At 39.8% G+C, this 20,928-nt stretch overlaps 4 protein-coding genes across 6 annotated transcripts in view; 1 reads left to right on the plus strand and 3 right to left on the minus strand.

Moving 5' to 3' along the window:
- The window catches only part of mapk14b (mitogen-activated protein kinase 14b), a 29,640-nt gene extending 25,795 nt beyond the window's left edge, over window positions 1-3,845 (minus strand). The window contains exon 1 of one of the 2 annotated variants that reach the window (XM_017450126.3): window positions 3,299-3,845. In XM_017450126.3, coding sequence (XP_017305615.1) covers window positions 3,299-3,417 — 119 coding nt within the window. In that variant the 5' untranslated portion in view covers window positions 3,418-3,845. The remainder of the gene's footprint in view (window positions 1-3,298) is intronic. The other variant, XM_017450124.3, reaches the window with a different exon arrangement.
- A 2,989-nt stretch (window positions 3,846-6,834) lies between these two features.
- tmem167b (transmembrane protein 167B) lies at window positions 6,835-11,477 on the minus strand. The gene is made up of 3 exons (XM_017450123.3): window positions 11,299-11,477; window positions 10,578-10,709; window positions 6,835-8,052 (listed from the first exon to the last, which is right to left on the minus strand). The coding sequence occupies exons 1-3, from the start codon at window positions 11,306-11,308 to the stop codon at window positions 7,970-7,972; spliced, it is 225 nt and encodes a 74-aa protein (XP_017305612.1). The 5' UTR covers window positions 11,309-11,477; the 3' UTR covers window positions 6,835-7,969.
- A 1,396-nt stretch (window positions 11,478-12,873) lies between these two features.
- On the plus strand, window positions 12,874-17,894 carry si:ch211-160o17.6 (protein FAM107B). The gene is made up of 5 exons (XM_017451109.3): window positions 12,874-13,424; window positions 14,622-14,661; window positions 14,777-14,921; window positions 17,331-17,475; window positions 17,757-17,894. Exons 1-5 carry the CDS (start codon window positions 13,362-13,364, stop codon window positions 17,892-17,894), a joined length of 531 nt encoding a protein of 176 aa, XP_017306598.1. The 5' UTR covers window positions 12,874-13,361.
- On the minus strand, window positions 15,051-20,427 carry b3galt6 (UDP-Gal:betaGal beta 1,3-galactosyltransferase polypeptide 6). 2 transcript variants are annotated; one of them, XM_017451108.3, is made up of 3 exons: window positions 20,095-20,427; window positions 18,675-19,678; window positions 15,051-17,541 (listed from the first exon to the last, which is right to left on the minus strand). In XM_017451108.3, the coding sequence occupies exons 2-3, from the start codon at window positions 19,666-19,668 to the stop codon at window positions 17,504-17,506; spliced, it is 1,032 nt and encodes a 343-aa protein (XP_017306597.2). In that variant the 5' UTR covers window positions 19,669-19,678; window positions 20,095-20,427; the 3' UTR covers window positions 15,051-17,503. The 2 variants fall into 2 exon arrangements, with proteins under 2 accessions (XP_017306597.2, XP_053530022.1); XM_053674047.1 differs by having other exon boundaries at window positions 17,803-19,678; window positions 20,095-20,426.
- Between the last annotated feature and the right edge of the window lie 501 nt (window positions 20,428-20,928).

Here is a 20,928-nt window from a genome sequence, read left to right on the forward strand (position 1 = left end):
ACCTTATATAAGAGTAAATGTGACTCAGATCAGCCTCGCTGCACAGCCAAATCCCACTCAAGCACACTTACTTAAAAGCACGAGATGAGCGCGCTCCACACAAAGCCTGCGCTGTTACAGCACTGAACTAAGATTTTCAGCAGTCAGACACACCAGGCTACGACATACACCATCTGTGCACGAACGGTTTGGAAACTGTGACTCAGATTAAGATTGTGAAACTCGGGAAACCACCAGGGCTTGAGGGACAGCTCCCATTTCCTTATCTAAGGCAAGGGACACTCTGTCACACGTTACGCAGTGCCTGAGGAGGCCAGGGTTTTAGACCAGATCCAGGACCAGCTTTCTGTGCGGTATTAGTTAATTGAACAGTGTGAGCAATGCAACAGGATGCATTTTTCCAGCTTCTGTGAGTCAGGATTGTGGCAGTGCTCCTGAAAAGACAGACATGCAAATGAGCGTATGGAGAACTTTGCACGATAGACAGTCTCACCTGATTTAAAAAAAAAACACCAAGAACAACATTTTAATACATTTTTAAAAAGCACAAACAGCTCCCAGTGCACTCCAGGGAGCAATAATCTGCAATAAAACAAAGTTAAAAAAAAAATCCCTTGAAGTTCCTGTGAACGACAGTACAAATTCATCCAGATGGCTTGGCCCCTGAACACGAGTAGCATTAATGCTGAATTTCCCGCCTGCTCGCGCCAGATCCAGAAAGACTGTGGTTAAATAAGAGCAAACACTCAGCACTGAGGAATGCTTCAAGCATCCTGCATACTGGTTTTACGTCGGAAACGTTCTCGGTGATTCACACACATGAATAAAACGCTAACAATCGTTTCTCGCTCAAATCATTTTCGTTTCAACTCAAACACAAGGCACACCTGTACCTGTGCTCACCTTCCCTACATCTGCACTTTCATTCCAGAACATTCACAGCATTCAGGAAGTGGAAAGCATGTCACGGCACACTTCGCCCTCAACGCGTGAGCGAGTTGCACAAAGGTTCTGCACGCCTGAGAGAAAATACCTACAACGGCACAGAATTTTCCTTTCGACTCTAACTGGGAGGAAAAAAGAGCTACGCAAGAAAAACAATCACCCCACGTTTGCCCACCAACAACAGAGTGAAACGAGGACAAAAGAGCGCATGTCCCCTAAAACCGCACACACAGTAATTACCCTCATGGGTTTACACGAAGTTGCCTTTATTCTGCAGGTGGCTTCCTGGAGACTACAAAGCTCCAGAACTGAAAGGACTGAACCATTCAACCACAGCCGCAGAGACTGATTTACCAAGCTGGCATTTCTATGGTGGGGCACAGTGATCTATATATGCTCCGAGCACGCTGGAACAAGACGTTCCTGCATGTCTAATCCAAGTCTGACACTTTGCACGAGTGGAACAGAATAGACCCCTAATATCTGAACACGGTACTGCGGTCCGCCTCCAAACAGCAGCGGCGTTGTTACAGCAGACTTTTCCGCACTGCTAGGAGCAATAAACAAAACAAAACCCCCCTGCTGCTCTCACATCCAGCCTGACTGATCTCAACCTGGACTTAAAGCAGCAGTTTGTCATTTTAAATCCTTCTGTTGCCTGTGTAGCAAATCACGATAACAATGCAACAAGCCTCCACCTTCACAAAAAACAAAAAAAACAAACCCGTACTCAGGAATTATGAGTTGCGTTTTTACGACCAGCTGTGTTACGGTTCAGGGCAGGGCCTATTTCTGGGCCAGAAAAACAAGTTATCGTTATACTGTGCGATAACTCTGGTGCGTGATGTTCTAAGAAAATAATAATCGACTGAGTAGCGCGACGTGAAGCGAACATGCCGAAGATCATTATTTTCCGATGATATCATGTCCCGAAGTGTTTTATTCCACTTATTTTTGCAATATTTATTTATTAATCAGCGTTAATCGTTTATATTAACATTGAATGGTGAGGAATGTTAGACAGGTTATTTCCTGTTATATCAGTTATGTTACAGCAGCTACAGTATAAAGAGTCGTTCCCTCATCATCCTCTCTCTCTCTTCTTTAGATTAATAAATACTTTCTGAGGATTCGAATGTGAGAATTCAAGAGCTCTGTGGTTATAAATTATATCATGTTTTACCAATTAAACGACCAGATTATCCCACCAAGTCCGTCGTTAGATTTTTGACTATGTTCCTCCTCCTCCTGCTGTCTCTGAGTCTGTTTCACTCAGAAATATGGTCAGGTCACGAAATAACGAGCTCCAGATCATACACAGTCATTAAAGAAGCGGTTTGGAAGTTGTAGAAAGCTCTGCTTCCTGAATGAATTTTTAAAAATTTTTTTATAAAAAACACTGACAAGCCATACCCTTCCCCTCAACTGACCCCTCCCCCTACTGAAATGACATAAACCTTGTTGTGAATTATGTTTTTTAAAAAATTCTGGGCCAGAAAAATATAAACAACAGCTTTAAATAAAGCGGTAAAACTTCTACGAGCTATTCTGTGGTGATAATGTGACTCAGGGTTTTTACAGTATCTTAGACAGTATATGAGGAAGAGTTGCATTAATGGGATGGAGGACTGCGTTCATGTAAACACCCACACATGACATTCCCAACATATGATCACAGATTCTTCTGCTCACAGGTCAGGGATCGGAGATCTGTCATTATCACTCAAAAAAAGAAGAAAAAAGATCACAATATCTTTTGCCTGGTAAAATATCACACTTCCCTGAGGGGAAGGAAGCCCCCATCAAGCATGAGTCACTAAAGCAGCAGTGAGGAGACCACCTAATCCTGGAAGTGTGAGTCAGAGACACGCTGGGTGACATCATCCCGTCCACCAAGAACACTGCATAGCATGTCTTACTAAAATGTCCACCTTATTCATACAACAAATGAAACCTGCACGTGAGGTGCAAACGTTTTTAATAAATAAATAAATAAATAAATAAGGGCTCACCCTCTTAATAACTTGTGCATGTTTACTGTAAACAAAAGAGCTACTATTGAAAGAGCTCAACAGATTCCAGGACTTGGAGGCAGGCAGGCACTAAACCCAGAGCAGTGAAGAGGAATATATTAATGATAATGCATGAATGTATGAATGTATTCGCGTGCATGATGAAGAGGATGAACAGTGTGTCGATGATTCAAACCCCTGGTGTTGATTTTTTTGGTGCACAAATCTACCGGACTAACTTTGAGCAAGTGTGCACGCGCAAACTAAAAAGACTTCACGAGCTCGGTTGTGCAACGCTAATGCAAAACACGAACTGCAGAGGAAAACAAAGTCATACTTACCACACAGATCCGTAAGCGCCCGAACCGACCGGAGCGAGGTTCTGGTACCTCTCAGGTACCTCCCATATGGTTTTGTTAAGCTCCTGTCGGTAGAAAGCGGGTCTCTGCTTCTGGGACATTCCTGCCGATCCTCGGCCCCCCTTCCTCTCCCAACAACGCGAGCTCAGTCCGGCTGAGAAACTTCTGCTCCCCCCCTCCCCTCTCCGCTGGCTTTCGCTTCTGGAACCGAAGACTCAAAAACAACAGCAGCTCCACAAATCAATATCAGTGCATGGATCTCTGCTGCAGGTGCAGTTTGTAATCGCAGAGTCAAGCTCGCGCTGATCCGCCTGCGAAGTCGCTGCGCGTGAAGCTCTTCTCTGTGTGAAGCTGCTTACTGGGGGAGAGTGTTCTTCATTCGGTGCCGCGTTCAATAAGCAAATGAGTCATGCTGTGCATAGCGTTTTCAACATTTCAGCTTTGGTGAAAATTCGCAACCTAGGGTTTTCTAGCTAAAACCATTGACACAACTAACGCACAACTAACTAATGCTACATTATCGCTACATTTTATTTAATTATATTATCTCTAACGCATTATAACACGTTATTTATCTCTCTTTTGTACTTTCTAGAAAACATGCGTTATATATGTATATTTTATTTTTGGTTTATAGTTCCCTTACTTGTCCTGACAATGTTTAATATTACTCAATATTAAATGTACTCTGATACAAAAACAACGGTATTTTTATTTATTTATTTATTTTGGTAATGTTTTGGGAAAAGTCACCAATAAAGTGAATATTAAGTAGAAATGTTAGTTTACTTTTTTCACAAACCTTCTTAAAGATTTATACTAGAATATCGCAAAGAGTCTCTTAAATCTTTCAAATGTGTTCCTTAAATATTCAATTTGAAAAAAAAAGTAAAAAGGCATGCATTAAAAAAAGACAAACCTCCTTTTCAAAACACTTTGCCATTTCGTGTTATTGAACACTGCACGCATCCTCCTGTTTGTCGTCATTCTGTGAGCGCGCACGCGATTTGCGCGATCTCGCGTGGATTGGACGTGTGTGAGTGAGAGAGCATATAGAATGGAACATGATGTCTAAACAAATCAAGTGTGGGTCGCTGCAGGTACAGAAATGGGCGTGTCGAAAGATATGGGCGTGGCTATTCCGCTCTCAGACTTTTTACTGACTGGTGTGTAAAGTTGTTAAAAAAAAAAGAAAAGATATTACCATTGTGTACATTTTAGTGTATCTTTACACTTTTTACTGCTAAAGTGTGATTTTTGAAAGCATGTAAAGTCACCTACTCCGATTTGTTACTTGTTTCCTTCAGAGTGTGTGTGTGACAGCAGATTGATATCTTCGCTTGAACTGTTGTTTTGTACTTGTTTATCATCAGTGTTTTCCTACTCACATGTTATTTGTTCACGTCACGTCCATCTTTACTTGTCCGCCCTCTTGTGGCAGCTCTGGGTATTACACAGTATGCAATCTTTAAAAAAGAAATAAATATACTCAAAATTCCGACACGTCATACTGTATGTGTGGAGGTCCTGCTGTGAGCTGTAAATATATGTAGTCATATAAACACTCATCATCATGTCATTGAGGGTTGTGTAGTAGGAATTTGATTACAACCACGCCCCTTAGATGCAGTTTAGATCTGTGCTTGGACAGTGATAGCATTTCAGTGGAGCACTGCTGCAGGTCAAACTGATGGAAATGAAATGCAGTGCAATGGAGAATCACATTCACTTCTGACATGAATCCGGGGTTTAATTCTTTTTTTTTTTTTTTTAAAGCAATACCCTGCTGATTGTTTTTCACTGAAGAAATAAAGTGACATTAAAGCAATGCTTTTCATCGTGGCGTGTTTTCCTCAAATGAAAAGCAGACCAGTCTGTGTACTGGAGCATTTCACGTCTTCCCTGAGTGGGATTGCTTTTCTACTGCATCTGGCACAGAATCTTCTCCATACATATGCTTCATGTATTACCACTTGGTGTCAAGATCATCCACACTGATAAATAAATATGTATGTATGTATGTAGTGCAGTTAAAAAAAAAATTAAAAAGGAGCAAAACATTTTTTTAAAGTCTGGCAGTGCATAAATCTTTGGAAGTAGGATTGATAGTTTGTGTATAATAACACTTTTTGTGCATGCAACTGTAACCTGATGATGAGAAATCCTCTTAAAAGAAGGACTGGTAGAGCTGTGCATCATGAGCTAATATAAATGTGACATTTATCCACATTGAGACGTCCATGTGTTAACTACAATGTAAAAAAAAAAACCTAATAATAATAATAACAATAATAATAATAATAATAATAAACCCAAACTGACAAGACATACAGTCACAATTCTTGTGCTATCAAACTGTCATTTTTACTTTAAAATTTTTATCAAAACCCCAAACATCCCTACATCTTCACAGCAGTAATAATCTCAGAGACTTTTCTCTCTTCTCAATTGGAATAAATGTGTGATATAAATAAGGAACTATTTTGCAGCCAGGTCACATTCTACCACGATTCCTGTCGAGTTTTATTCCTCTTACACTACAGCAACGTTCCTATTATTACAATTATTTAATAAAGAATGACATGTCCATCCATCCATCCATCCATCCATCCATCCATCCTGCTTGTACTACACGGGGTCGTAGGGAGCCTGGAGTCTATCCCAGGAAACTCGGGGCACAAGGTGGGGGACACCCTAGACAGGGTGCCAAGACATCGCAGGACACAATCGCACACACTTTCACACACTAAGGACAATTAGGAAATGCCAATCAGCCGAGCAACACGCACCTTTGGACTGGGGGAGGAAACCAGATCACCTGGAGGAAACACCCAAATCACGGGGAGAACACGCAAACTCCGAGCACACAGGGCAGAGGAGGGATTTGCACCACCAACTGTGGCCAAACATGCTAACCACTAAGCCCCAGAATGACGTCCTATTATTTTTCATCCATTTCCAGTTGCATTTAATTTTGTGGAACATCTATGAATCAAGTTAGTTCCTGTTCTTCACTTACATTATCTTGAAGATTAAAATAAATAAATAAATAAATAAAATAAAATTTTATATATATATATATATATATATATATATATATATATATATATATATATATATATATATATATATATATATATATATTTATTTATTTATTTTTTACAAAAGCAACTTATTACCTAGAAATTGCAAAACACATCGTCCTCCTTCCTTACACTTTGCCGTAGTGGAAAACTTCAAGAAACAGCTTTACCTCTAACTGTTACAAAAACACTGACATTGGAGACTCCTTCCATAAACATTAAATACTTTCCTTACGGCATGCCTCACAATCTCATCGATTATACATCTTTCTCTGATAAATACGCTTTAATCTTTAGTCCCTGTGAATTAGTCATTACTATAGAAACATAAAAAAAAGGCAGCTGCAGTCATGGAAAATAAATTAATCCTTCTGACCAATCAGAATCGAGAATTCAACAGCACTGTGCTTTAAAACAACGCTTTGTGCGAACAGGTAAAGGGCTTATACACTTTATTTAATTCAATTTAAATACAAAAAAAGAACAAAAGGTACCAAAAACCTTCTGCTTGACAACCAGCATTAACGCTCCATAAAAACAGCAGTGCGCTGAGAGCCATGAACAGGTTTACACATGTACACAAAATGATTTCATGAAGCGTGAGGGTCGAATCTCCACATCAGTGTTAAAACTACGACCACTTTGGCACTGACTATGCGAGAAGTGCTACGTGAGCGTGTATTCGTTCGTAAGAGTCGGATTTGCAGGTAACTAAACAAGACTACAGATTGCTTGTTATTACTTATTGCGTTAGAAAAGAAAATCCCATCCCAATTTAAACATTTTATTTCTAGTTTTAATATTATATTATTTACTTATATATCTCTCATACAGTATATTTACAAATCCCAACCGCCATCACTTCACATTGCACTGATGTTGCTGTACTGTGGAATATCTATTATAAATATGATATTTACACCACACAAAAGAAAAAAAAAAGAAAAGAAATCAGACTTGGTTGCACTAAAAACAATTAACAGGCGTGAGAGGAACGTTAACGTAACATGCAAATCCAAAAGCCACTGTGGGAAAAGTGGGGGCAAGTTTGAAATTCAGCTGAAATGTGTATCATAAAGCAAAATGGACAACTGAAGAGGAATATATTAGGCTACATTTATGACCAATTAGAAGAATTAATAACTCATGCAACCAAGCTAGTGTCATATTAAGCAGTTTGCTTCTACAAAAATGAATCAATTTGCAAAAAAGTCAGAGAGAGAGAAAAGATAGTGTCTTTCGTCATGTTTACACTGTTTCATGTTCAACCACATGACCGTAACCTTAAACCACCAAGTAAAGGTTAAATATTCATCCAAGTCATTCGTCCTTAATCGTATTTCTTGCGTTACGCTGATTTAGACGCAGCTCCCTCCAACTCGAGTCCAAGTCAAATAATCATATGGAGCCGGGACTGACAAGATGGTTACAACTTGAGGAACAGGTAGGAAGTAGGAATGTGGAGCAGTGTCTGTGTGTGTCCTGATGGTAGGATTCGCCTGTTCGGTGTTTCCAATGGTACTCCAGGCCTCAACGACCAAACAGTGTCCACGAGGTGGCTCAGTCAGGGTCATTTCAAGAAGACCAGATAGAAGGCCATAAACAAACAGGAGAGCGCCACAGCGATATGAAGCCGGGTCCCGATTATTGCCGCTGGGGGGGGGGTAAGGAGAAAAATAATAATATATCATCAGGTTAATAAACACACTTGAGTATGATGAATATGGTAACAGGTGAGGTACATGCCAAGGACAACACAAAAGAAGGTGCGAGGCTGCTTTTAGCGATTATGCTCCAATGAAGTCGAAGACATTTTAAAACATCCTGCTGTGAGAGAAAAGTATTTTTAGTCATAGTAGCATGTTTATCATGGTTTAGTCCTGAAAAGTTCATTGATTACGCGTTCGAAACAGGACCTTTTAATGGGTTCCTTCAGGATTTTGCAATTTGGCGATCCCAGAAATTAACGCGAAATCAAGCAAACTCCGCAACACATATTCGGAGGAGCTTGCAATTTTTTAAAATTACCGCAGATTTGGGCCAAGACGCATCACGTGACGTCATAACATCGCAACGTGCATTCAGCCAAAACCCTCTTCAATTCACGTGTGTCGATCACGAGTAGAGCTAAAAAGGTCCAAATACACATCACTGTGAAAGACCGTGCAAAAATATTTTAAGCAATTGCAATTTTGTCAATTTAAATCGTTTTTCGGCAAAAAAAACAAAACAAACAAAAAAACTCTGCAAGTTTTTGAAAAATAAAAAGCCGTAGCAAAATCAAGAAATTTTGGCCGCGGCAGTCACTAAAAAAACCCCTGCGAAATCCTAATTAAATGTACAGAGAGCAATGCTATCATTCAGGAAGGTTCGCATTCCTCCCCTTCTCCAATTACAACCACGCCCATATGTACAGCCCAGAGCTGTGATTGGACAGTGACTGAATTTCAGTGTGGCATGAAAAAGTATATCCTGATTTCTTCTGTTTTTGTGTATTTCATACTGAATTGTTTCAGAAATTAAAACAAAATCTGAGATAAAACAAAGGCAACCTGAATAAACACAAAATACAGTTTTTAAATGATAATGTTATTTATTGAATCAAAAAAGTTATCCAGTACCAACTGGGCCTGTGTAAAAATGTATTTGCCCCCACAGTTACTAATTCCCCAAATCTATGAAACTGCATTCATAATGGGGTTCAGTTGGACTAGACACAACCTGATTACTACAAACCCTGTTCACTCAAATCAACACTTAAATAGAACTTTTTCAACAGCATGAAGTTGGTTAAAAGGTCTTACCCAGTAACACACTATGCCAAAATTGAAAGAAATTCCAGAAAGAGTTACAAAGTCTGGGAAGAGTTACAAAGCGATTTCAAAGGTTCTGGGACTCCAAAGAACCACAGTGAGAGCCATTATCTCCAAATGGAAAAACTCGGCACAGTAGTGAACCTTCCCAGAAGTGTCTGACCTTCCAAAATTCCTCCAAGAGCACAGCAACTACTCATCCAGCAAGTCACAAAAGAGCCAAGGACAACATCAAAAGACCTACAGTCCTCTCTTGCATCAATAAAGGTCACTGTTCATGACTCCACTATCAGAAAGACACTAGGCAAAAATGGCATCTAGAGTGGTGAGGCGAAAACCACTGCTAACACATAAGAACATTAAGGCTCGTCTGAATTTTGCCAAAACACACCTTGATGATCCTCAAACCTTTTGAGAGAATGCTCTGTGGATTGAGGAGATGAAAGTGGAACTGTTTAGAAGACAGGTGTCCCATTACATCTGGTGTAAACCAAACACAGAATTCCACAAAAAGAACATCACACCTACAGTTAAGCATGGTGGAGGAAGTGTGATGGTGTGGGGATGCTTTGCTGCTTCAGGGCCTGGGCAAGTTGCAATAATTGAAGGAATCATGAATTGAAACTCAAGCGTAACTGGATTATGCAGCAAGACAATGATCCAAAACATATGAGTAAATCCTAGTCCTAGAAGTAAGTGAAAGACTGATCTTCAGTTATCGAAAGCGTTTGGTTGCAGTTATTGCTGCTAAAGGTGGCACAACCAGATTAAGTTTAAGGGAGTTAGGTGTTGTATAACTTTTTTTGCTTCAATAAATTAAATAAATAAAAACTTTATCGTATGTTTACTCAGGTTGCCTTTGTTTTATTTTGTATTTCGTTTGAAGATCTAAAACTATTTAGTATGAGATATACACAAAAGCAGAAGCAATTAGGACAGGGGCCAGATACTTTTTCACAGCACTGTATATAATCTAAACTAAGGATTAAAAATTCAGGAAGACATTTTGCTAAGAAGTGTTAAAATGTATGAAGAGTTTGGGACATCCTGTATTGTAATGCAGTAGCGTGGGCTTCTTCTAAAGGTGGACCACGCTCAGATCTGACACGAGGTTAGATCTTCAGCACTCGTCATCTTGTGTGGTACGTTTTCTCCATGTTACTGTTGAAAAGCAATACTTTATGTATTTTCTTTTTCCTCCGCCGGTGTGATCGCACTTCACTCTGGCATGAATCTTATCTTCTCGTCTCATCTCTTCTCCACTGCCACCCACTGTCACACGACACCATCGAGATTGTTCTTCTCCCATGTGAAAGTTACAAACCATATCTTCCCTTGTCAGGATGCAAAAAAAGAACCGCTCACCTTTATAGAAAACGCCCCACACGCCTTTCTTCTCAGATAAGAGCCAGCTGTTGAGGCGAGGAACCTTCTTCAGGTACGCACAAGTACAGATGAAGAGAAGTCCAAACACAACAATGCCGTCAAAGGAGTACACTAATAAAGAATAAAGAGAAATGCGTAATTTAATAGCATGACAAATGCATTTATTTAGATTCATGGAACAAAGTCTAAGTTAATTACATGGTAATTATGAAAGCAGCTGAGAGCGACATGATTATATTCTACAGCTCATAATTAACCTACTGCTCAGATATATCGGTTTATTTTGAGAATACTGCTGGTCAGAAAGGAAAACAGGCTTTCTAGTCAATTAAAAGTGTATCTATAGAGATAACTAGCATAGCTAACGTTCATTAGCTAGCTGTTTACATTGATGTCCAGATGACGTGTATGCGCGCTCTCTCTCTCCCTCTCTCTCTCACTCACTCACACACACACACACACACACAAAATAACCTGCCTGTTGCCGCCCAAACAACTAATTTATTGCTCATTATCTGAATTGTGAGTGTGAACGCTACGCAAACCAGAGTCTAAATTCAGCCACGTCCACAGAAGAGTTAGCTAACAGGCTAATGTTAGCTCGCTAGCTCTTTAGCCATGTAGCTAGCCCGTACCGTGATGGCCGCTTCTCCTACAGTAACAACTGATTAATCGATTGCTATCATGTCAGCGGACCTACCGTTCGTCATGATGGCAGCGTTTAGTTCTCCAATGAGAATTTTTTTTATTAATAAATAAGTCAAACCGAGATGTAAGAGACAGCTAACTGGTTTCTATTTTCCACCCATAATAAGCGCCCATTCCAAATCAGCAGCAGAAACAAGGCTGAGACTTCCGGGAAGACGGAATTGTGGGAAAACTGCTGCTGCTGCTTCTTCTTGTTGTTAGTTTGATGGCGGTTGATGAACAGCAGATTGGTGAATTACCGCCACCTTCTGATATGGAAGGTGCATATCACAGGGCGGCTGTGGTTCAGGTGGTAGAGTGGGTTGTCCACTAATCGTAGGGTTGGCGGTTCGATTCCCGGCCCACGTGACTCCACATGCCGAAGTGTCCTTCGGGTTATCTGTGACATACTGGAGTATTATCCAACTGAGCTTCTCTGTCTTTCAGGTTATAAGACATCCTTGCTGAAAAAAGGATCCCACTACAAATACCATTAAAACCATTACTTTTATCATTACATGTCCAGCTTTGGGGATTCGATTTCCATCGCTGCCCTGTGTGTGTGGAGTTTGCATGTTCTCCCCGTGCTGCAGGGTTTCCTCCCCCAGTCCAAAGACATGCATGGTAGGCTGATTGGCATTTCCAAAATGTCCGTAGTGTATGAATGGGTGTGTGAATGTGTATGTGATTGTGTGCCCTACAATGAATTGGCACTCTGTCCAGGGTGTACCCCACCTTGTGCCCCATGCTCCCTGGGTTAGGCTCCAGGTTCCCCGTGACCCTGTAGGATAAGCGGTATAGAAAATGGATGGCACCAATAACCAATTGCTGGAGCTCCATTGCGGGAGGGGCTGAGAAGGGTCCGCTGTCATTATACAATACGAGACCATCCTCTAGAGGCGAAATAAACACTATCGCTAACAAATTTTGTTGTTATTTGAAGTGTTTTTTGATTCATTTTGGATGTCTCTATTATTTGTTATTTGGAGTGTTACTATTTGGATGTGTATCTTTTATTTACTTTAATATTTATTTCATAAAAAAGTAAAGTGCATTTTCATGGTACAGCCTGTACTGTATATTTTTATAATAAAGTTCAGCAATATTTTTACTTTGAGTGTTAAGTTTTCATTCAGTATTCAGTACTTTTAAAAAAACTATCGGTTGATTACTCGGTTATTGGCAGGTACCGTACAACGTAGTTATCGATAAAATCTACTATCATTCAACCTCTACTCTGTTCAGTTGTCTTTTTTCTGTATTTATCTATGTATCACTATCATATTGGCTTGTGTTGAAAGCATTATAAAACCACCATGCAGTTTAACATTTAGAGGTTTATATTATAATTTACATAATACAGCATTGAAATCAAAGCAGCATGCAGCTGACAAACAAAACAAGAAGCGTTGTGTTCTCTTCATGCTTAATCATGCCTTAAGGACCCTGGCAAGACCATAGACAGCTTTCCTGGCATAAAGACAATCACATACGGTGGAGTCAGCTGTCGTCTGCTTGCTTTTGCAACCCCCTGTTTCAGTGTGTATGGCAGTTTGCCCAGGTGCGTCTGTCTTAGTCTGAGCTGGATCTACGTGAGAGCAAATCCAATGTCCCTGCATTAGGTGCTCAATGTCACTGCTGTACTGTATGTATACAGAAAGGCCTATAAAAGGGAAAAAATCAATACATTTAAAGTATTGGTTATTACATAGAATATATTCAATTGTCAGGGTGAATTGTATCTGAAATTTTATTAAGTACACAGGAAAATGTATTAATAAAGGCCACTGAATTAGTTGTTATAGCAATACTTATGTCTCTAAAATAAATCTGCAATCTACCAATCTATCTATAAATCCATACATTTGATTTAAAGTGTTAATTTAAAGATGCCTGCCCACCTGCAGTCTACCATCTGCTCTGTCTTAAATCTGATCAAGCCCCATCTCATGCCCTGCCAGAGGTGTGATTAGGTGGCTAATGCCGTTACGTGCATCTGCTGGGTAAAATTTCTACTCAAACCCTTCACTGGATTTTCAGCAGGTGTGTGTGTTTGTGTTTGCTCTAGTGTCTACCATGTGCTTGAGAGTAACTAGCTCCTTACTGAAAAAGAGTATGTTGCTGTACTTCGTACCTCAGGTAAGCATGTTTATGATCCATGCTGATCTGCATTATGCAATGAAATTCAATCGGGTGGTTAGAAGAGGAAGAAATTGGGAAGAAAATTTATATCATTAGCATTTGTGCATCTGTGAGGCTAATTTCCCAGAGAAAATGAACTGATAACTGAATAATATTAGACAAACCTACAGGCATGTAGTATAGTTTCCTGTCTCTGTTCACTTAGTTGAATTGGCTAGTGTAAAGTGGCTAAACCAAAATAAATAAACTAATGTATATATCAGACCCGATGTCTGATATTATGTAAAGAACAGATTTATCATGTTTAGCATATGGAAACAGGCAGAACTCATATTAGGGCAGATTTTAGGTCTAGATTTTACAATTATTAAAGTTTTTTAATTAGTATAGTTTTATAAATTATTAAAATAAACTTGCATCGATTGCTATTCCAGTCTTCAGAAGTGGAATACACATTGTACAGTAATTGTACTTCATTACTATACTTTAGTCTTATTTTGCCATATTTATACTTTTACGTTAATATTATTCAAATGTAATACATATACTGTTACTTAATTATGTAAAAAAAAACAAAAAAAATTTTTACTCCTTATATTTTTATTTAGACCTTCAAAATACTCATGAATCTCGACAGTCTCATTTTCTTTCATCCAGTGAATGCATTATCAATAGTCAAAATATTTTATTTGAATTTTATTTTATTTATTTCTGTTTAAAGCAACCAATCCCATTCATCAGCATGGGAAAAAAAATACCAGGAAGCCTTGCAGTTTGTCATCTGCTTTGACCTACTTAACTGTAACACTGACTTTTAAATGTAACAAAAACATTTACATTTTTTTTTATTATTTTGTCATTTTTATTATTATTTAAATAGATTTAAACATAGCAAGTTTTCGACTTTCACATCATATTATGGTCTCAGATTTTGTACATCATTGAAATATTATATAGTATCTTATTGATGTGTTATTACTGCATTATTTTATGGTTGTATTATTATTTTGTCTAATCTCATGCCTATATTACGTAGGAGTCACTGTTAATGTGACAGTCAATTGTATCAAAACAGGCAAAAGACAATAACATTCATTTCTGTATATAAAACTTACTCGTGAGTAATTTGCTACTGGAAAGTATTCACTCAAACTAATTGAACCTTTTTTTACTTCCTCTGTCCCCCATCTGAAGATGGTTTCACCGAGAAATGTAGAGAGAAATGATATTGCAGGTATTTTTTTCAGCTTTAAATTCTATCTTAAGCCACTAACAACTTTAACAAAAAAATAAATAAAAATAGAGGATATGGATGAATAAAGAGTATATTTGAACTTTTTTTATGTCAGAAAACTCCAGGTCTGAAACTGTAGCACAGGAACAGATAATGGAAAATCACGATCATCTGATTCGGCCCAAGAAACCGTCGAACCCTGTTCTAGAGTCACCGAGGCACCGAGTCCTGCACCGAGAACTTCGAGTCAGCCACAGATGGTGAGCTAATAGTTTTAATAGTCACTAAAAAGAAGATACATACTATTATAAAGTGTCCTTTTTAGATCTCCACAAGTCCAGAGCTTGGCTTAATGAGTGTATTTTGTATACACGTTTCACACAAAATCCTTGACGCACGGTTTATTTTATTAATAAATTAATGCCCCACATTAGACCTCGTACAATTAATATACTGAAACAGTGCTATATTACATATATATCCCATAATATACTTGGCTTTGCAAAATCAGAGCTTGTGTCTAGGTCAGAATTTTATGTACAGTATTATATTGTGATATTATTGTAACCTGATACAAGGTTAGGTGATTATCGAGATATATACAGTACAATTAATTTACTCCAGAATGTTGGCCTTTGATTCACACTTTGTAGCTCTTACAAGCACTAGGCCATTTCAAAATCATTTTTGAAATGATTTGATAAGGGAGATTAACTAAGAAGGGCTAAACTTGTGTCTTGTTCACCCGCCTAAGACCTCAGAACATATGCTGATCACAGGGATCAGGGACGGCCTTTTAACCAGAGCATGACTTCTGATCTGGGCTGAAGGAAATAGCATGTCTGAGCTGCTTTAGATGTGGATAAATAAGTCCATGAGCCTGACTACAGCACTCACACATCCCTGAGGGAAAGGCAAAGCCAAACAGCTCATCCTTTAGGAAGCTGGCTTGTGTTTCCTATCTACTATTAAATAAATACTCGATGGCAAAGAGCAATGGCGACCTATATCAAATTATACAGCCAGTCCTTTTCTAAAACATTCTGTACATTTCAATGAGAGAAAAGGTTATTTATTGTCGAACAAATAACATTTTGTTCCAAGACTGAACACTAGGTTTTCCACCGCACTGTTTAAAATATAAAATGATCAGCCGTAACATTAAAAACACCTGTCTAATTCTGAGTAGGTCCCCCTTGTGCCACCAAAACAGCTCTGACACGTTGAGGCATGGACTCCACAAGACCTCTGAAGGTGCGCTGTGGTATCTGGCACCAAGACGTTAGCAGCAGATCCTTTAAGTCCTGTATGGTGCGAGGTTTGGTCTCCATGGATCGGACTTGTTTGTCCAGAACATCCCACAGATGCTCGATCAGATTGAATTTGGAGGCCAAGTCAACATCTTGAGCTCTTTGTCATGTTCCTCAAACCATCCCTGAACAATTTTTGCAGTGTGGCAGAATGCATTATCCTGCTGAAAGAGGCCACTGCCATTAGTGCTGCATAAAATGGTATGCTGTTTCAAGAACAGGTTTAGATGCCAATCATCATTCATCAAACTAAGACCAGGTGCTTTACAACTTTTCAGAAGGTCGACATTTCTGTAATATAAATTCTTTATTCTCTTCCAAGTGATCACGCAGTTGTTGTTTTTTTTTTTTTAACACAATCTTGTCCCCAGCACTTTAACTGCTTTACCCTTCAACTGCACCTACACTAAATGGCCAAAAGTTTGTGGACACCTGACCATCACACCCATATGTGGTTCTTCCCTAAACTGTTGCTGCAAGTTTGAAGCCCACAATTGTATAGGACGCCTTTGTATGCTGTAGTATTACAGTTTCCCTTCACTGGGACTAAGACGCCCAAACATGTTCCAGCATGGCAATGCCCCTGTGCACAAAGCTAGCTCTATGAAGATATGTTTTGAGAAGGCTGGAATGGAGGAACCTCAGTGTCCTGCATAGAACCCTGACCTCAACTCCACTGAACACCTTTTGGGATGAACTGGAATGCCTCTTGCACCCCAGGCCTCCTCGCCTGACGTCACTAACGCTCTTATGGCTGAATGAACACAAATCCCCACAGGCACGCTTCCAAATCTAGTGTAAAGCCTTCCCAGAATAGTGGTGGGTATTATAACAGCAAAGCAGGGACTTGATCTGGAATGGCATGTTCAAGATGCACATATGAGTGTGATGGTCAGGTGTTCTCAAACTTTTGGCCAGATGGTGGAGCATTAATAAAGCACTAATTTAGAGTCTCATAAGGATTTTAGGTTTTGTTTGTGGGATATTTGTCTTTTATTCGATTGCTTTGTGTTTTGTCTATGGCATTTGTTTAGTACGAAATGACAGGTTTTCAAAAGCATTTGGACGACAGCGTGTATATAGTGACTATATTCTTTAAATGTGGACAAAAATCGCATTGTATTTATAACGCACTTTACATTGTGACCATAATTCACAGACGAAAACGACTTTCAAGTTCTGAAAAAGCAAACAGAAATAGGGAAAAAATGGATGGATTACTAATTGGTGGAGTACTGCTGGAATCAACTGTCATTTATTTATTTATTTATTTATTTATTTATTTATTTATTTAAATTCATGTTTAGAAAGTTTGATGAAAACTTATTTTCCTTATGTGATGGTGTGCTGAGTGTGCAGGGGGCTGTTGCCTGCTGAGAAGTGTGAGCTGCAGAGGGTGATGGAGCAGAGGAGGCTGGAGCAGCAGCGGGAAAGAGAACAGGCTCAGAGGCCCCTCTCTGATCTGGACCAGCAACTGAGTAGGAGACGACAGAGATTACTCGCGGTACGAAGACTTCCCATTGAATCCAAGCTTACGAGAGATTCGTCTGTATTTTTGCTGTTCCAGTTCCTGAAACGTAGATAACATTAGGACAGTTATAAACAATTGAACAGAACGTTCCATACCAATCAGCGTCTTTAACCGCCAGCTCCTTAGTTAATAAATGTCTACAGTTTTTGTAGAATCCAATCTGCACACTAGATGTCCATAAATGTGGTCACGGTATACAAAATGAGACCTTTTGTCCAATATCGGACTTTTCTGTGATTCTGCTCTTTCCTCAGTATGAACTGGAAGAACAGAAGAGACAAGAGGATCGGCAGAACGTACCAGAATTCGTGCGTGTGAAGGACAACCTGAGACGTGTCTGCGTGTCGGAAAATGAATCCCGATCGTTTGGACTTCGTTTGCAATCATCGTAGATCCAATTCGTTTTTTGTAAAGTTCCTTAATAGCAGTTCAAATCAGCAGAGTGTCAACTGAGGTGGAATTTCACTGAATTTTATTATGATAAAAATAACATGATCAGACGCACCGCATAAAAAAAAACAACAAAAAAAACTTTTGATAAAATAACAAGTTGGAGGTATAATCTGCGGCTCAGTAATAACAATTGAGGCTGTTATTAATAATACAGCGCACCGACATTAATTATCGATGGTATGCGGTTATTTCGAAATTAAAATAAACTTTTTTTTAAAAATCTATGACAGGCAAATAGAAAAAATCTAACGTACACAATCCTGCCTGCTACAGTATTTACGGGACAGAGCTAGATGAAATAGATGTGACATTAGTGAAGTGAGCACTCAATTTGTCTGTTAATGTAAAAAGAAAGTGTACAGCAGCTGAAATATGCAAATATACGACTCCATTTCTGTTTTTATTTTATTTTTTTTTACGCTTCTGAGCACTCCGACACCTCTGTTGTTCCGGTGACATTTTGCACGAATGTCTTGCTCATGGCGTTGGCACAATCCAAATAAATAATAAAGTCATCTTAAATAAATGTTGCCCAGTTATTTTTGTCCATTTAGTGTTACCCCGGTCAGCGTCTGGCTCTGCCATATTCACACCTGGATTTAAAAAAAAAAAAAAACCCTTAAATAAGTCCACGTAAGCTGCTGGCCGGTCAAGCACGGACCACGAATAAATAGAGAACACTGAAGGCATGTGACATCATAAGGGAAGTCAAGGGATACCGTCTTTGCGCTGGCAGCACTGCGACGGCGGAACGCTCCAGTCGTAAATATACGACAGGCGCAGCTTCACCTCTTCCTTGCACAGACGCCCGTCCCTCTGCAGCGTCTGGTGCTTCTCGAGCATGTCCTCCAGACTCTGCTTGTGCGTGACCAAATACTTATTGCTGCACCCCCTCGATTTGTACTCGGTATCGAAGCGCGGGTCGTGCAACCGTTTGACGTCGACGGGTGCAAGCCAGGCACCCAGAGAGACGTCCTCACTCTGCCACGTCTTCAGGTAAGCGGAGTTCAAGCGTACATAGCGCACTAGGTCAGCGGAGAGCACGTAGCCACCACCTAAAGCATACGGTATGTAATAGTCACATAACTCCCAGGTGCTCTCTTTCCACTTCCCGGCCGTTTTCACGCGGCCTCGGCCTGAGAAAAAGCCCCAGTAAAGGCGTCTGCTGTCCTTACTCTTCAGCTCCTCCTTGAGCAAGTCCAAACGGGCGAATGTATCATCGTCAGCCTTCAGGACGAACTTGAAGTCCAGTTTCTGATCGAGCCACGAGTAGGCACGAATCAGCTTCAGCGTCAGGTTCTCGTAGGAGTCACGGAGATCGGGTAAGAGGAGGAGGTCTCCGTGGCGCGTCTGCTCCGTCTCTAGGTTCCGCATGTCCTCAGACGGCAAGCCCTCTGTGCCGATCGCGAACAAAGCAAGCACATCAGGGTCGGTTTTGGAGAGCCAGGTGCTGCGGATGATACTGCGCCGCTCTGTGTATTTTGGACCCGTGGTGACGAGGACCACCAGGAAAGCAGAGATCTCCTTGGTGTCGGAAGGTGAAGCCGGACGCTCAAGTCGGGGTTGGGCGCGTGGCGCAGAGCCAGGCGAGTCAGGAGGTTTCAACGTCTCCGAGGTGCATTTCGCGAGGAAGAGGAGGATGGTGGCAAAGAGGCAGAGGACACCGAGCACCAGGGCAGTCTTGTGGCGAGACACGAGCCGGACAAAATTCATGGTGTTACAGCTGGAGAGAAGGAGATTAACACTCAGTGATTTACAGTGTACAGTTGACATGCACTGTCTACACCAAGGAATTAAAAAATGAGATCCTGGATCAGCTAAGGTCTTGACAAGACATCATTTGGAGCACGTGATAAGTAAAGGATCTGTTTCAAGCTTTCTGTCAGTCACACTCATTAAAAAAAAAAACAAAAAAAAAACCTCAATCTCATATCGTGGCCAAAACAGTAATCACAGACCAGCAACAAGGACTAAGAAAATAAAACGGTGTCAGTGATGTTGCAAAGACAAAATTACAGTCAAGATGCGCAGTGTCACTAGCCTAACAAAGATTAACCACAACAAAAAGAAATTGAATCCATAGTTCCACGTTTGCAGGCGGAAATAAAATATAACACAGATGCAAGAATTGGCTTTTACCCGGGATTCAGGCGCTGCACCGCTTTCTGACGTTCAGGATTTTCGCTCGTGCATTGTTAGCGTCAGGCTAGCAACCTTCCAAGTCACACAGTTAGCATAGCTGGGAAAGGCTAAACAGGACGATTAGGCCGCTAGGCTTTTTCCCTCGTTGCCCAGTTTCATAAATAATGTTGTCACGAAACAGCTACAAGGCCAGGCATGTAGCAGTATTTCGTAAAAAATCGTTCAGCTCGCCATTGTTGCTCCTCAAACACTGTGCACACAGCGGCACTCTGACAGGAGGCTGTTAGCTTCACGTTAGTGATGACGCGGGCAGGAAACTAGCGGGCGTCAGAAAGCGTGAATAGTATGTAAGAAAACAGTACCAGTCCATATGGGCACTGCTGCATACTAGCAAACTAAACAGTACGGAGGAATAAAGATATTTATACTACTGTACTAAACAGTATGGACAAATATACACTACTATAAGTACACTACAGCATACTACTGTACTAAACAGTATGGAGGAATAAAGATATTTATACTACTGTACTATACAGTATGGAAAATATTCACAACAAAACTGTGATAAATTTATTTTTATATATATATATATATATATATATATATATATATATATATATATATATATATATATATATATATATAAAATGTATTTATTTGGAACCAGGGACAATTTTAACTCAAATATATCAATAGTTTAAAAAAATTGTATGAAAGAAACAATTACACTTACATAATACAACTATAACAAACACTAGGACTATTAGTTTAATATGTACAATAATATTTTGGCTATTTATAAGATCTCTTTAGTTCTGGATTTTTAAG

Source organism: Ictalurus punctatus, chromosome 21 (genome assembly GCF_001660625.3).
Source record: "Ictalurus punctatus breed USDA103 chromosome 21, Coco_2.0, whole genome shotgun sequence".
Classification (NCBI taxonomy): Eukaryota; Metazoa; Chordata; class Actinopteri; order Siluriformes; family Ictaluridae; genus Ictalurus; species Ictalurus punctatus.

Excerpts from the sequence above, each read along its gene's own strand:
- tmem167b (XM_017450123.3), bottom strand. Across the intron at positions 8,053-10,577 it reads GTGGGGCGTTTTCTATAAAG|CGGCAATAATCGGGACCCGG; the intron begins GTGAGCGGTTCT and ends CCCCCCCCCCAG.
- si:ch211-160o17.6 (XM_017451109.3), top strand. The coding sequence starts at position 13,362 with ATGTGCTTGAGAGTAACTAGCTCCTTACTGAAAAAGAGTATGTTGCTG. Across the intron at positions 14,662-14,776 it reads AGAGAGAAATGATATTGCAG|AAAACTCCAGGTCTGAAACT; the intron begins GTATTTTTTTCA and ends TTTTTATGTCAG. Across the intron at positions 14,922-17,330 it reads CTTCGAGTCAGCCACAGATG|GGGGCTGTTGCCTGCTGAGA; the intron begins GTGAGCTAATAG and ends CTGAGTGTGCAG.
- b3galt6 (XM_017451108.3), bottom strand. The coding sequence starts at position 19,668 with ATGAATTTTGTCCGGCTCGTGTCTCGCCACAAGACTGCCCTGGTGCTC. Across the intron at positions 17,542-18,674 it reads GTGCTGCCAGCGCAAAGACG|GAACTGGAACAGCAAAAATA; the intron begins GTATCCCTTGAC and ends TCTACGTTTCAG.